At 42.4% G+C, this 14,606-nt stretch overlaps 1 protein-coding gene across 1 annotated transcript; it reads left to right on the plus strand.

The window, feature by feature from the left end:
* The first annotated feature begins 277 nt into the window (after positions 1–277).
* On the plus strand, positions 278–10,705 carry slc25a48 (solute carrier family 25 member 48). Its single transcript, XM_070913650.1, has 7 exons — positions 278–332; positions 2,208–2,251; positions 2,859–2,930; positions 3,957–4,209; positions 5,373–5,660; positions 7,936–8,069; positions 10,601–10,705. The coding sequence occupies exons 1-7, from the start codon at positions 278–280 to the stop codon at positions 10,703–10,705; spliced, it is 951 nt and encodes a 316-aa protein (XP_070769751.1).
* The last annotated feature ends 3,901 nt before the right edge of the window (positions 10,706–14,606 follow it).

A 14,606-nucleotide genomic window follows, 5' to 3' on the forward strand; every position in this document is an offset into this window, starting at 1 on the left:
CATAGAGCTCACGCCTGATTGGCCAAGACAGCTGTCCCGCAGATTCAAACTTTGCTCTGATTGGTTGCTGGTGCCAACCTGCTGTGCAGCCTTCTTATCAAAGCACACACACATTGCGGGATCTCTGTTTCTCTTCTCAGAAACGGATCTGCCGCTGCATTATCGATACAGGCTGGAGCCCGGTCGCCCCCCCCCCCCTCACCGGAGCAGAGAGCACTTAAAGTTTTTACTCGCGGACGGATGAAGTTTGGACGCGCAGAGCAGCTCAGAGTTGAAGATGCAGACCTCAAAGAACTTTCGGATGGATGATTTTATCGCAGGATGGATCGGCGGTGAGTGACACAAACTTATTTCTTATGTAGACTCAGTGAGAGGCTGCCTGCTGCCCAGAGTTCAGTGGGGGGGGGGGGGGGGGGGGGGTGAGTCCATCCACTCATTGGCTTCTCATCACTGTTTGTCTGGATGTATCTGCTCTGCGTGGAGGAACACTCCGCTTCAGAAACACACCCAAGCTGCTGCTTTCCGACCATTAAACCCGGTTTGCAGGAGAACGACTGCAGCCCCCCCGTGCACCCACATCCAGTGTAAACAATGGAGGGTATGCAAGGAAATCTACCACCCCCCTCCTTTCCCCACACTGATAAACAAACACTCTCACCTTCCGTGTTTTACCTCTGACCTGAGATAAATATATTATTTTAAATGCGGTATCTCCTCCATCCGCGCCTTCAGCGGTTCACCGGATTCTGGAGAAAAGAAAATCTGCTGAGAAAACGCCTTTAATGTGGAATACATGCAGTGACGGACCTGACCGCCAGGGGCGCTGCTGCTGCATCACATTCAGTTGCATAAACAAAAAGTAGGCCTCTGACACCCCAATACTGAGATGTTGTTGTTGTTGTTGTTCATCCAAGGCGGTCCTATATTTTCAAATATCAAAATGAAAGACAGGATCAGGAAATAAAACTGAAGGCAAAGTTAAGATCCATGTAAGAAATGTGAAAATATTACAGTCATTGAAGGAAAGAAGCTGATGAATGTTGCAAACTTTAGAACAAAACGTCAGAAATAGAAAAACTAAAACCAAACAAACTCGAACATGAAGCTTAACTGAAAGAAAATGCAACAACTGCTGCAACAACGTTTGACTGTCAACTGACAAACTTTGTGTTTGTATTCATGAAAACGGCTAAACTGCTTTTTACCAAACAGGCCTTTTATATGAATCCTCTCATTGTCTTTCAGTGAATAAAATAACAGTTGATTTAAAGCATCTTTTATTCTGCTGATGACCCCCAGGGACCCTGTAAAGGACCCCAGGACACGACAACAAAGCAGCCCGAGGGGCCACATCTCATTATAGTTTGAGCTCGTTACTGAGACCTTTGAGTTTTGGACTGCTTCGTTAAATGCGCACAAACACGTCAGTTCCCCTGTTTTCAAGTTCTAGAAAAGTTCATAAAATAGGAATGCCAGGAGATAATGCTGCAGTAAAACCCTGAGAGATTCAAGGACGCACATGTTGAAGTGAGGAGTTTTGAGTTTTCCACAGAAACATCATTTTGTGGCTGTGGGAATATTATAGGAATGCTTGAGTTGAGTTGTTACGCTCTGCAGGCAGGAGGAGCTTCAGTCGCTCCTTTTTTCTTCAGTTCCGTCTTTCACAACTTTTCAACCACAGTAAGTTGGTCGAGTGAAGTTGCCCCAAAAGCACACTATCAACAGAAATGCTAAATGTTGAAGTGGTGCCCAGTCCTAAATACATGCTTCATCAAGTTCCTGAAGTGTAGTTGACACGGGGCAGATCTCGGTCCAGGTAGCACTGGTTGTTAACTGGGTGTCTCGACACGCGCTGTGTTGCCATGCGTAGTGCACGCTGTGTGCCTGATGGGATGGAGGTGCTGAGGCACACACACAATGCACAGAGCGCAGTGGGAACAGTGGGAACAGTGGGAACAGGGGGGTTAATCAGGGCACAATGGCTTATTTTTGCCCCAGGGCCCCGTGATGGCGGCCCAGTTTGACCAGTCTCCTGCTGCTTCGCCCCCTAAAGGACAACACACACAACACAAATCAACACAAACCAAAAAGCCCACTTCATAAAAGAAACGAGCAAAAGAATCTCTTCCTCCTGGTGGTAACACATGTTGCATTTTGTGCATTCATTTCTTCTTCTTCTGTCTGTTTTTCTTCTCTTTTGGCTGCAGGAGCTTCCAGTGTGGTCGTGGGCCATCCGCTGGACACAGTCAAGGTATTTAAGTCCTACAGCAGGATCTGACCATAAACGACATAACTGTCTTGTCCTGATTATAGTCGTTAAATAAAAGAGCAAAAATCTGCACTTCATCAAGATTCCTGAAGCTCTTTGTGGCACATCGTGGTTTATTTGTTGTTACACAAGAGCAATCAAGGACTTTGTTTACTCTGACAAACTGGCATCTATGCAGCTACAAAGGTTTCAGTTATGTCGTTTTTCAGACAGAAAAGACGTGATACATATGTGGTAGTTTTTTATTAAAAACATCTTCTGAGTCTGGTCCATGAAGAGCCGACGGTCTGTCCCAGTTCCAGGTTAGCTGGCATTCTTAGCAGAATGTTAACAGTGATTTCTCTTTGTAATGTTTTTATACCAGATAAAAAAAAGTTACTGTCCCGTACAAAAGTTCTATATGTCTTAGAAGTTTGGACAGAGAAACCTCATGAACATGTTTCAGTCTTTTGAAAGAGAGAGAAATGAAAGTAAACTATAATCTATAAGAAAAGAGTGTCCGGCTCACGCTAAAACAGGGCTGAGCCTTTGGCTTTCTGTTCTATTGGATAGTATTTTGTAATAAAGCTGCTCTGTTTTTCTCCGGCAGACGCGCCTCCAGGCGGGGAGAGGTTACAACAACACTCTGCACTGCGTCCTCACCATCTACCGCAAGGAGACGGTAAACATGAAGGATAGCGATAATAAGATGTCGTCGGAGTGCTTTGTACGGGGCTGTTGGGGACAGTAAAGACAGAGAGTCAACGTAAAAGATTCAAAGAGATTTATTAGACGTGGGTCTGAAGAAATCTGCATGTTTTATTACTTTATTTGGCACCTACACACTGCACGGAGGTTTTCTGCCACGTGTTACTCTCAGTTCCACTTCGTCATCTGTTGGTGACATAAAACTCACAATCATAGTTAGAACCTTATTTACATTCCCACAAATTTGATAATACCATTTAGACTCAAAATATTACTGATGACACACATTACAGCTATAGCCCTTTTCAGACATGCACCTCAATTTTACATGGAAGTCCCAACGACAGTCCCTCCAAAGTTTCCAGTGACCCCGTTTCTCAGCAGGATTTCTTAAAGCTACATTTTTATTGTGCGTTTGTTGACGCTTAAAATGATGACCAGGATGATCATTTGTGCTATATGAATTCTTACAGCTGCATATGTCCAGTGAAAAGAAAATGATTGAGTCGAGTTGAATTGTGCAACAGGCCTGATTCAATCTGCATTTAGTTGGTGAGAACTGAAGAAGAGCGTCCACAACATCTGTTGCATTGTTCCACTGGCAGTGTGGCGTGCATCCTCGTGATTTGAACATTTAGTAACGTTTGTTCATTTGAACCTCTTGAACGCTGCGAACATGTTAGTTTCAGCCCTGTCAGACACCACAGGTCTGCTTTTCTCCCTGGTCAGATGATTTGTTTGAAGTTGACAGCTGTGTTTTAAGTTTCAACATGTGTCTCCCAAACTCCAACCTCCCCCCGCTAAGAGGGAATACTTTCCACGAAGAAAAGACTCCAAATATTTGGCAGCAACCCCACCCCCCCATTTTTCATCCTGTGCATTGTTTGCAATAGTCTGAGTTTAGTTTTACTTGCTTTCGCCACCAGGAAATGTGTTTTTGGTTTATTTTCTGTTAGTTCATCAGCTACAGTAACTGTCCTGCTCCCTCACTGTCTTTCAGGTCATGGGCTTCTTTAAAGGCATGTCCTTCCCGCTGGCCAGCATCACCGTCTACAACTCAGTGGTGTTCGGCTTCTTCAGCAACACACAGAGGCTTATAAGCAAGTATCGCTATGGCGACGGGCGGCATCCCTGCAGCATGCTGGACCTGACTGTGGCCAGCATGCTGACTGGACTAATGTCGGTGGGCCTGGGAGCCCCGGTGGATCTGGTCAAGATCAGACTACAAATGCAGACGCAGACGGTTCTAGCAGGTAAATCTGGGTTTGTTTGTTTCGTCTTGCCTTTTAGTTTTTCCCCCGTAGGCAGCAGAAAGAAGAAAAACCATTAACTCCAAAGCTGAACAGATGAGACTGGTGTTCTTGTTTTTGTTTTTTTTTAACCCTCTCTGTGGTTTTCTGGCACTTAGTCCACATAGTTACAGACAAACTGTCTACAGCTGTGCAGACCCAGCCTGCCGCAAATGCTTTTAATTTGCCCAGTTTTGTTTTTCGAAAACTTAAAAGAAGAAAAGTAAAAAATCAGAAAATACATTAAAGGATGGCGCCACAGAGGGACAAACGATCACATCAGGCCAGTTCATGGTCGTCAAATAGCCGAATGTTATCATGACACTGCAACACAAAACAAATATCGCTGACTGTGTGACACAACTGCAGTCAGCGATTTGGAAACATTTCTACCTTATCGCTCTGTTTACTTTGAGAGCAGCGAGTTCTCGTCGCCTGATATTTAAACTTCAATAGTTAGTTGCAGTCCTGGTGGTTTCTTATTCTGAAAACAATAATCCCAAAATAATATCTGTTAGCTATCAAACCCCCCCCCCCCTGCTGTGTGGAAGTGTAGCTGTGAAAGGCCAGCAGCATCCTCCTGCTGCGCTCAGCGTGGAGTGACTTCGAGTTTGTTGGTGTTTCGTGCATTCTTTGGCATTTGGAGTTTAAGACACCTTTCAACCCTACAGGGGAAGTTTGATACCAGAGCATCAGGTTTTGGGTGGAGTTGTGTTGTCTGGGTTGTATCTTTCCATTCAACAGTAAACCAATAAAACTGAGGTCAGAGCAGTTTAATTATAATTAAGGTGAAATGGCACGTGAACCTTTTATAGCCTTTTATTTGTTTACACTGTGTGTCACGTGTGATTACTCACTGACACTTTGGCTTTGTCTTTTAATAGATCTGGACTCTTTTATGATGGTGCAAAGTGCCAGAAGGTTTCCGGCAACAGTTTGAAGACTCAGCTGTAATTCATGTATCTGGATTGTTCCGATTTTGTACGAAGTTTATTATAAAGTCTGTAACTGCCCGCTGCAGCGATTGTGTCCTCACAATCCCAGGAAATGTGAACAGTGTCTTACATTTTTAATAAGTGAAGCTTTGCATTAACACTTGCCAATCACATTTAATTCCTTTTCAACAGAGAACTTGCAACTTGCCGGCAACGTATCGAACGGCACCAACATCCCTCTGCGCTCCGTCGACATCCCCAACCAGAGACTCTACCGAGGCCCCATCCACTGCATCAGCAGCATCATGCAGACCGAGGGCCTGCAGGGCCTGTACAGGGGGGCCGGGGCCATGATCCTGAGGGACGTTCCTGGATACATGCTCTACTTCATACCTTACACCATCTTCTGCGACCTACTGAAGCCAGACGCCACGTCAAGCCCTCATCCTTGTTCCATCTGGCTGGCTGGAGGACTAGCAGGTAAAGGTCAACATTAGCGTAGCAGCGTATAGCGAGATATTTATGTTTAATTAGTGCCTGAAGTCGTCCACCCACTGATGTTGGACATATGTCGAATTGACTGGAGAATCAAACACATGAAGAAAAGAGTTGCGAAGCGAAATAACATTTGTGGAAGTTTAGCAGTCATTGGCTACGTCAGCTTATATGTCATTGTGTTGAATGGCAGGTGACGGAGCAGGAAGCTCTCCAAATGAGGAGGAGGGGGGTGGGCAGAAAGATGCATACAGTCCACACTGATGCTCTGATTTCTGTGGGTTGGAACTGAAGCTAAGTTGCGTTATTAGCTTCTGAATGTCCCAATCAATGATGTCACAACAGCAGTTTGTTAACTGGAAAACACGTTGGAAGTGTTGAACCCACAAAGAGCATATGTGTGTGTGGGTCAGTGCAGATTTACAGCGTTAATGTCTTGGTGGAGTTTGTGTGTTTGGGCGTCCGTGTACAGTAGTAGCTCTTTGGATTGAGCAGCTGTCAAATTAGCTGCAGTGTTTTATTATATGCAGGTGAAAGTTTGTTGTTGAGTGTGCCTCCTCAGATTAAGTTACAGTCATACAGTATCATACAGTATCTGTCTGGCATGGCGAGTTCCACCAGACCACTGACCATCTGAGGCCAGCTGCTTCTGAAAGAACACTCCTGGCCAGCGTATTTAATGGCAGCTTGTAGGCTGAAGGAGGTGAAGAGTTTTCATTATTGATTAATCTGCAGAATGTTTCCTCAATTCATCTATAAGTCTTTTAATCTATAAAATGTCAGAAAATACTGAAAACGATCGACTAATTGATTCATTTAATGTGGTTCGGTAAGGTAGTTGAAGTACTGGTTGCTTTAAATGCAAAACAAGTGTCATGTATACGTCCAGGAGTTAAACCGGGTCAATAACAACCTGCCACAGTTATCATCTCGGCATCACATCCGGTTTGAATTACAGCCCAGATCGGTCTTGATCTGCTCAGTCAGCAGTCTGCATGGTTTCTGTTTGAGCAGACGGACTTTTTATTGACGTCTGTGTGTGTTTTACAACATGAAGTGTGTCTGTGGTTTTTACTGACCAGTGAACCACTTTGTGACGCTCGATCCATAAACCTGTGATATAAATACGTCATGTGACCTTATTGTACCTTTAGGTTTGTTAGTATTGTGACCTAATTTCAGGCCGAAATCACAAACCATTACGACTCTACTAACATGGAAACATCACAACTCAAGCTCAAGAAATCAGTGTTTTTTCTTCAAGTTGTAGAGCGGGGGGGGGGGGGGGGGGGTGTAAACTTCCAGCCAACCACATGGTCCAAATGAATCCGAGCTGTGTGTGGATAAACAGAGTGGAGCCTGTGATTTGGGAATTTTTGTCTCTGAGGTTGAAGACTTGCTTCCAGATGCAGGCTGACCGCCTCAGAACACATGACCGAGTCCAAACATCAGCTGTGTGCCACAAATCAAGCTCTGCAGTTCTACATCCTAACTGAAGTGTATAAATAAGTAGTTTTTATATTTAAAGCAAGTCGTTGTCCAAGAAAAGCTTTACGTTTTTTCATTTTCAGTTTAAGCCTCTGATGCAGTGCAGTCGGACAGACATTCAGAAATCCTGTAAACGAATCACATTCAATCTTTCACATGTTCTAAAAGTATTTTATTTCTTCCAACGTGGTCGTGTTCCCCTCCCAGTCTCCAAATAATCGATTTAGAATTTGTTTTTTGCTTACTTTATGAAATATTTCATTCTACTTAAAATCACTTTTATCAGCTGAGGAGCAACTTCAAATGATGCTGCTGGTTTTGCTTCCTCTTGTGTTTTGTCCACTGGTACTTCACCACTTGGTCAGCTGTCTGAATGAATATAAGACATGAGAAGCACCTGAATGCATCGTTAGTTTAGATTCACAGGTTCAGCTGAGCCTTCAGACCCTTCGACGAATCTGTCCCCTGAATTGTGATTAGAGTTTCAGTTGAAACGTGCAACCTTTGAATGAACAAGCAAATTAAGCAAATGGAAGTCTCTCCAAGCACAAATGTCATGATATCTACAATATTATCACACACCTCAATATACAGAACTGAACCATACCAATTCAAAATATAAGAGCTTTAAGTCTGAGTGTCTTGTAGTTTTCCTTGTTTGGTGCCGTGTAATACGTAAACTGCCGGGATTTGAACCCGTGACCCCGGCAGTGTTTGTTTCTCCCTTCACGTGTTGACAGCAGGAGCTAAAGGTTGTTCTTCTCTACTTCAGGGTCCATTTCCTGGGTCACGGCCACGCCAGCTGATGTGGTGAAGAGTCGTATGCAGGCCGACGCTCAGCTGCAGAGGAAGTACAGGGGAATATTACACTGCATCATCCACAGCTACAAGACAGAGGGAGCTCAGGTGAGCGACAGCAGCAGTGTGACTGGTCTACTACAGGGGGCTCATCGCCTCAGATAACCAAAGAAAACCCCGGAAACCGATGTTAGAAATGTAGTTTTACAAAAAGATATGATTAGGTTTGGCTTTCAGATCATTTTACTGTATATCTACAGTATTACATACGGGGCTTATACAATATACCAACTGCGATCTGGTTTCAATGCCCCCCCTCATCCTTATGTTGCAAAACCCTGCAGCACTACATGTTTGTTCTTTATAGCTCCAGAGCCTTTAATTAAGTCTGGCACAGTTTACGTTTCCCGGTAAATGAGCTAACTGGCCATAAATCCGATCCCAGATCCCAGGTTGCAATTCAAAATTCAAATTCTGTTAAATAAAACAGATGGTTTCATCGTTAGAGGTGAAACCCTAGTGAGAGTCGAGCCGAGTTCTCCGAACTTGAATCCCCTGAAGTGTACTGGACCATGTGAGTCTGTCAGTGAATGAAAGTGTGGTAAAGATCATGTTACAACATCGGCAGCCAGAGCCTCACACCCACACGTGCACTATAGAAAAACAAGCTTCTGACTACCTCTGTAGTCACCGATTACACTGGGGAAGTTGAGTTAGATTTTTATGCTGATTAAAACTAAAATTGGCATGCTGATTCCAAAATTGCAGTCAGTTTTTTTTCTAGCACGTCAAGTGTTTTCTCCACAGCTTACCCTCCAGATAAGCAAAACTCCACTGATTAGCTGTAGTAAGACTTGCCAGCTGATTACGATTGGACTCATCTACAGCTACGTGGCAACTTGTTTGTGCAGTCACAGTTGAGACAGCTCAAAGCGGAGCTTGAAGTGTGTCCTTCTACACAACGGCAATTTATTTGGTGCAGTCCCTATTGGGCATTCTGTCTGTCTTCGTGAAGAACATGGAGATGTAAAGAGAGTCATTGAGTTATTGCAATATGACAAACACAAACATCATCTTGCAATTTCCTGGACTGTCAATTGAAAAAAATCAAGGCCGGTGTGTTTGATGGTCCACAAATTCGGCAGCTCAGTTCACCGGGACTATGTCAGACCTTGAGAAGAATGCTTGGTTATCATTCAAAGACGTCGTCAAGAACTTTCTTGGAAATACACGTGCAAGTAATTACACAGAAATTGTTCAGAAACTATTGGAGAGCTACAAAGCGCTTGGTTGCAACATGAGTATTAAACTACATTTTCTGCATTGCCATCTTGCCAGCTTTCCGGAAAATCTTGGTGCTGTTAGCGACGAGCAAGGTGAACGATTTCACCAAGATTTGAAGGTTATGGAAGAACGTTATCAGGGTAGATGGGATGTACATATGATGGCTGACTATTGTTGGAGCATCAAACGCGATAGTCCTCAAGTTGAACACTTGAGCTATAAACGTAAATTTTTACCTTAACTACTTGCACACAATTATACTTACAGTAGCCATATCCTTTGTAAAAACATAATAGTGTTAAATAAACATTGCAGTCATGCCTGTTTCTTTCATATTTCATTGTATGTCAATATTTGAATATTTTTATAAAACAAGCACATATCTGTTAAGTACAGTATTTTTCATATTTTTTAAGAAAACGGGGATCCTATAGTTCAAAAACTTGACGTGATAGAGAAAAACTGAGATCAGTTTTGGATTCTGCACCCAAAAATTGTGTTCCCCAGTGTTATCAGATTGATTTGATTTATTTCATACTTTTCACCCAAAAGTATGACATGCTTTTGACGGATCAGCCGAAATAATAAGTACGCGATGCAGCTGTTAAATTTCATATGAAACTACCAACCGTAGATTTGTTGCCTTGAAAAGCTTTAGGGGGGTTACAACATGGCCTTCAAATCAACAACTTCTCTGCTTCTCTGAGTCCAGGAGTCGGGGTTCGTAATGTTTGTGATGTCAAAGGTCACAAGATGTAGACCAACTGACATGGAGAACAGTCGTGATCAATAACAGAAAGTCATTGCTTATGTGACATGATATTCACAGATCAGTGAGTCGGGTTATTGCAGGACAGTGTCCTCAAAAGCCAAATAACCCCACTGTGTCCTTTGGAGTTTGTTCTTCTGTTGAACAGTGAGACCTGCAGTAAAGTAATACATTTTATTAAAAGGTGAAATTCAAGAAGATAAGAATAAGAAACAAAACAACAGCGCTGTTGAAAGATGAAGAGGAGATGAGGAGCGTGCTAATGTCACCTGAATGTTTTCTACATGGATAGTTTTGAATTAAAAAAGGGGGATGAGAGATAAAAGGTTTGAGGGATTTTCTGGCATTGGATCTAAACAAATGTGGGTATTTTGCCAAACGGGAACCGAGTCCAAAATGGCACCAGACTAACAAACCTTTTCATATCTTTAGTCTGTCGAGTGCCAAACATACACTTTGTTAGCAGTGACGTACTTTCCCTGGTTGGCTCTGCTTTTTTTGGCAACGTCTAGAGTTTCATCAGCTGCTTGTTTTAATAACTAGTTAAAAGTCTGAGTAACTAACTAACTAGTCTTCTTGTGTGCAGGTTTTCTTCCGCGGAGCATCAGTCAACGCCATCCGAGGCTTCCCGATGAGCGCCACCATGTTCCTGACCTACGAACTCTCCCTGCAGTTCTTCAGGGGACTCTAGGACGAAGGAAACATGTTGGTGGTGAAAGGAATCACACTCAGTTTTTTGGCAAATGAGCAGACAGCGAACAGACCCCAGTTTCTTTGAGACAAGACACTGGTGTCAGTGTAAAGCAGCTGATGTTAACACACACTGGACACAGCAGAGCCTGTGAGGAAGTAGTAGTGACATATATACCGGCCTTCCTGCCACATAAAGATTGGTTGATCAATGATGGTTTGAATAGAACTTTTAGTTTGGGGTTGTCCTATTAAATAATAAGAATTAGGACGCCAAAGTCATCCTTTCCCGGACGGAGCCTCGGCTGCAGCGCTGCCCAGTTATCCAGTGTGTTAATCTACAGCAGCTTTAATGCCGAAACTTCAGATAGTTGACGGCAGGAACAACAGAAGATATATGTCTAAATAAAGAGGGAGGTGCGAGTCCTTGGCTGGACTCAAACCAGGGACGTCGCTGTCTCATTAACTGTGCTCTCAGACTGCAGGACGTCCCTTCATAGTCCTGGATAGAAACTATACCAGCCCCTCGAGTTTCTCTGGGCGTTCTGTGATTATTAAAACGACTGAACGAGGTCCGTAAATCTGTAAAATCTATAAAAGCATAAAAGCAGCATAAGCATGATGGACAACATCTTCCTGTTGGTTGTAACATAGCATGCTAATATTGTAGCATGTTCCAACAGGAGTCCACATCCCCATTATTTGATGCCAGTTTACCAAAGAACTCTGTGTGTTCCTCCTGAGGTCGTTTTGTCAGTTTGGGATCAGCCTGTAACAGAAACTCTGCCGGCTCGTCTTTCCATAGAAGAGGCCATTATTCTCCTGTGCGACCCTGAGACGAAGAAGTGCACCGTAATATTACGTTATATACCCATTATTTTAACATGATTTCAGTTTTACTATATACAGTATGTATATGCTACATTTGAACATGTAATATGGACCCTCCACATCTTTTAAAATATAGACATTTAAATGCTTTAGCTAAATTCAATAGAACTTTATTTATCTCTGTATGGCATTTGCTGTTGAACCAAATGTATCTTATTTTTAACGAAACGTCTTGTGACCTGCAAATCACCAAATCAATGCTTTTGGTCGTCATGTGGTTTTCGTAGAGTCACTTATCAGTAAGAAGGGAGCTGTGCACTTTCATCTGAGCAAGATGAAGAAATATGAAGAAAATAGTAACATTTGTATTGCTTTCAGTGCTGATTTGGTTGTTTCAGTTGTAGTTTTTAATTTTTACACATGATCAAAAGTAGCACATTAATATGATTTCACATATTACTGCATTGACAGATTTTAATTTCAGTTTTAGGAGTTTGCAGTGACTTAACTGCTGAAAATGAGGCATTCATTCACAGCACGAGTTGTTGCCTTCCAGTGCACATGGACTGTATGTGCATCCCATGTTACCGTCCGCTTGTACATATAATGTTTGTGTGTTTCTTATATTAAGAAAAAGTTCATTGTAACTTCACATTAACCCCTTTCCCATAATACCGTTAAAATGCATGCACAGTTACATTATTGTTTTATAGTCTGAAGCATAAATGTAGAATCACTAACATCTCAACAGTTACATATACAGCTAATGATGCAAAAAGAAGTTTCCCTCTAAAATGAGATATCCACCGAGACATCTTCTCTGAAACCATCTCGACTTTCTGTTTTAAATAAACAGGAACTGCACCAGAAAGTCCATGGACGTAATTATTAAAGATGTAAACCAACATTTTCTTCACAAAGTGGATAATTCTCATTTTGGAGTGAATACCTTCAAAGAAATGCCTTCACCTGCCTCATAGTTATATTTTAAATAGCTTTCTCATCATGTAAATACTTGTAAATATATTAACCGCCCTTCCAGATGCTGGAGAGCCAGAAGTGTCTTATTGTAAATAAATAAAATGTTTAAACGCATCAGTCGTCCTGCTGCTTCTCTGAATCTCTTCTTCTCAGAATAACGTGAGAATCATGTGACGGCCTGCCGTGTGTCAACCGCTGCATAAAGATAGTGAGCGGCTGCCAGATCAACACTTGATGGTGTTAACACGTGTTACAGGAGTTGATTTTCATGTTGTAACCGAGCCTGGTGGGATGATTCTGTAGCCTGAGGCTGGCCCTCTGCCTGCAGGCTGCTGATAACAAGCTCTGAGGTCATAACTACAGTCAACTGTCTGCTCTGTCTGCAGCGTGCTTTCACCTGAACCTCCCTGTGATGTTGCATAATGTCCACTAGATGGCAGCATGTGTTCATTACCTGCTCGCAGTTTCTCTGCATTCAAGCTGGACGTCCACTGGCCGTCAGTATCCAAACAAATCTGGAAAAAAAAAGATAATAATATCAGTAATAAGATTTTTTTTTTGATGATGATGATGATTTTAATAGGTTATTTTTGTAGAATTTCTACTGCTGCAGTCGGATTTGAAAGGAGAAAGACTTCAGCTCACCAGTGACAGGATAAATTATGCAATACAAGCAGGTATAATGTTAGCAGATATAATGTTAGCAGATATAATGTTAGCAGAAGACTGTTGGATAAATGTTTCAAGCTAACCTTGCTGAGGCACTGCAGGCTTTATTCCCATTTACAGTAAGAACCACTCAACGTACACATGAATGATTTATATCTTAGATTCAACGTATGAATAAGGTGGACAAAATATTATTTATCAATTAAATACCTGGAAAAAAAACGACAACGAAGTTTATAAGATTACAACAAAAGACAAGAGGTGATTGTTTGTCAGGTAAAATCTTGTCTGGTTATTTGAACTGTTAAGATTTCTCAATTGATTTTCCAGGAAAGTTTCTATATCTCCACATACATTTGTTTATTGATATTCCAAAATCAAATCACATCACATGATAGAGAATTTTCGTTATATCGCCCTCTCCTACCCTTTACTTACATTAACTGACATTAAAGGAGATATTATTTTAACAGTAAAAACTGCGGCCTTAAAAACACAAAATATGACTCGAGAGTCGATCTTCTGTTGTTTCAACTCTGACCTGTGTTCATTACAAGTCACTCATGAAGAGCGTGGGCTGAACAACAGGAGAGGGAGCACTTTAAATGTAAATGAGACTCACATTGACAGAGTCTGTGATGTGGAACAGCAGCTGGGATTTTGAGGGTGGGTCAGGCCACCGATCACCCAAAGCACGGACCTGCTGTAAATACTCCTGGGAGGTTGGCTGCCCCCGTGTCTGACACTTGATATGTTAAATGTTGTTAAATATAAATATGTTAAATGTGCCACCTCTGGGCCACATACTCTCCACATACTGTTCTTCTGGCTGAAAACATGTCTGACTAATTGTTTGTGTTTTAGACCAGTTGTGGCCGACATACTCTAAACAGATGATATATATATATGATTTATATTCACAGCATGGAGAGCTGCCCCAGGTCCGGCCCAAAGACGGCTTAAAGGCTGACCAAGCGGCAACAGCTGCTCACGTACAGTAGGTGGCACAGATGAGCCAGTATGTTGATGTGGTACATTTGCTAAATAAAACTGTTACAGGTCTTTGTCTTATCAAGTCTGTTGACTCCTAGAAGTCTCATTGAGTGACATTATTTCAGCTTGTTTAAAGACTTTGACTTTAAAGCCTCGAGTTACTGCTAACATGCAGAATATAGACGCTGTGTTTCTAGATGTCTCTGCATGAGTGAAGTGGACGTTAAGTTGAAGGGGAAGTGAGGAACTGGTCCTGTCCGTGGCTAATATTCCAACCAGGTGAGAAAATGAGACACTGTCCTCTTTTTATCCTGCCTGCAACTCACAGCTATATTTTGTTTTTCTTTCTATCCTCATCGATCAGTCTCCCCTGTCCTCCCTCTGTCACCCTCCTCCGGACCCCCTCCTTCATTTTCGGTTCAAATGTC

The sequence above is a fragment of the Enoplosus armatus genome, chromosome 10 (genome assembly GCF_043641665.1).
Source record: "Enoplosus armatus isolate fEnoArm2 chromosome 10, fEnoArm2.hap1, whole genome shotgun sequence".
NCBI classification, from domain to species: Eukaryota; Metazoa; Chordata; class Actinopteri; order Centrarchiformes; family Enoplosidae; genus Enoplosus; species Enoplosus armatus.

Bases quoted from the DNA above. Each gene is read 5' to 3' on its own strand.
- slc25a48 (XM_070913650.1), top strand. From the start codon at position 278: ATGCAGACCTCAAAGAACTTTCGGATGGATGATTTTATCGCAGGATGG. The intron at 4,210-5,372 runs GTAAATCTGGGT...CCTTTTCAACAG, and splicing joins GACGCAGACGGTTCTAGCAG to AGAACTTGCAACTTGCCGGC. The intron at 8,070-10,600 runs GTGAGCGACAGC...TCTTGTGTGCAG, and splicing joins ACAAGACAGAGGGAGCTCAG to GTTTTCTTCCGCGGAGCATC.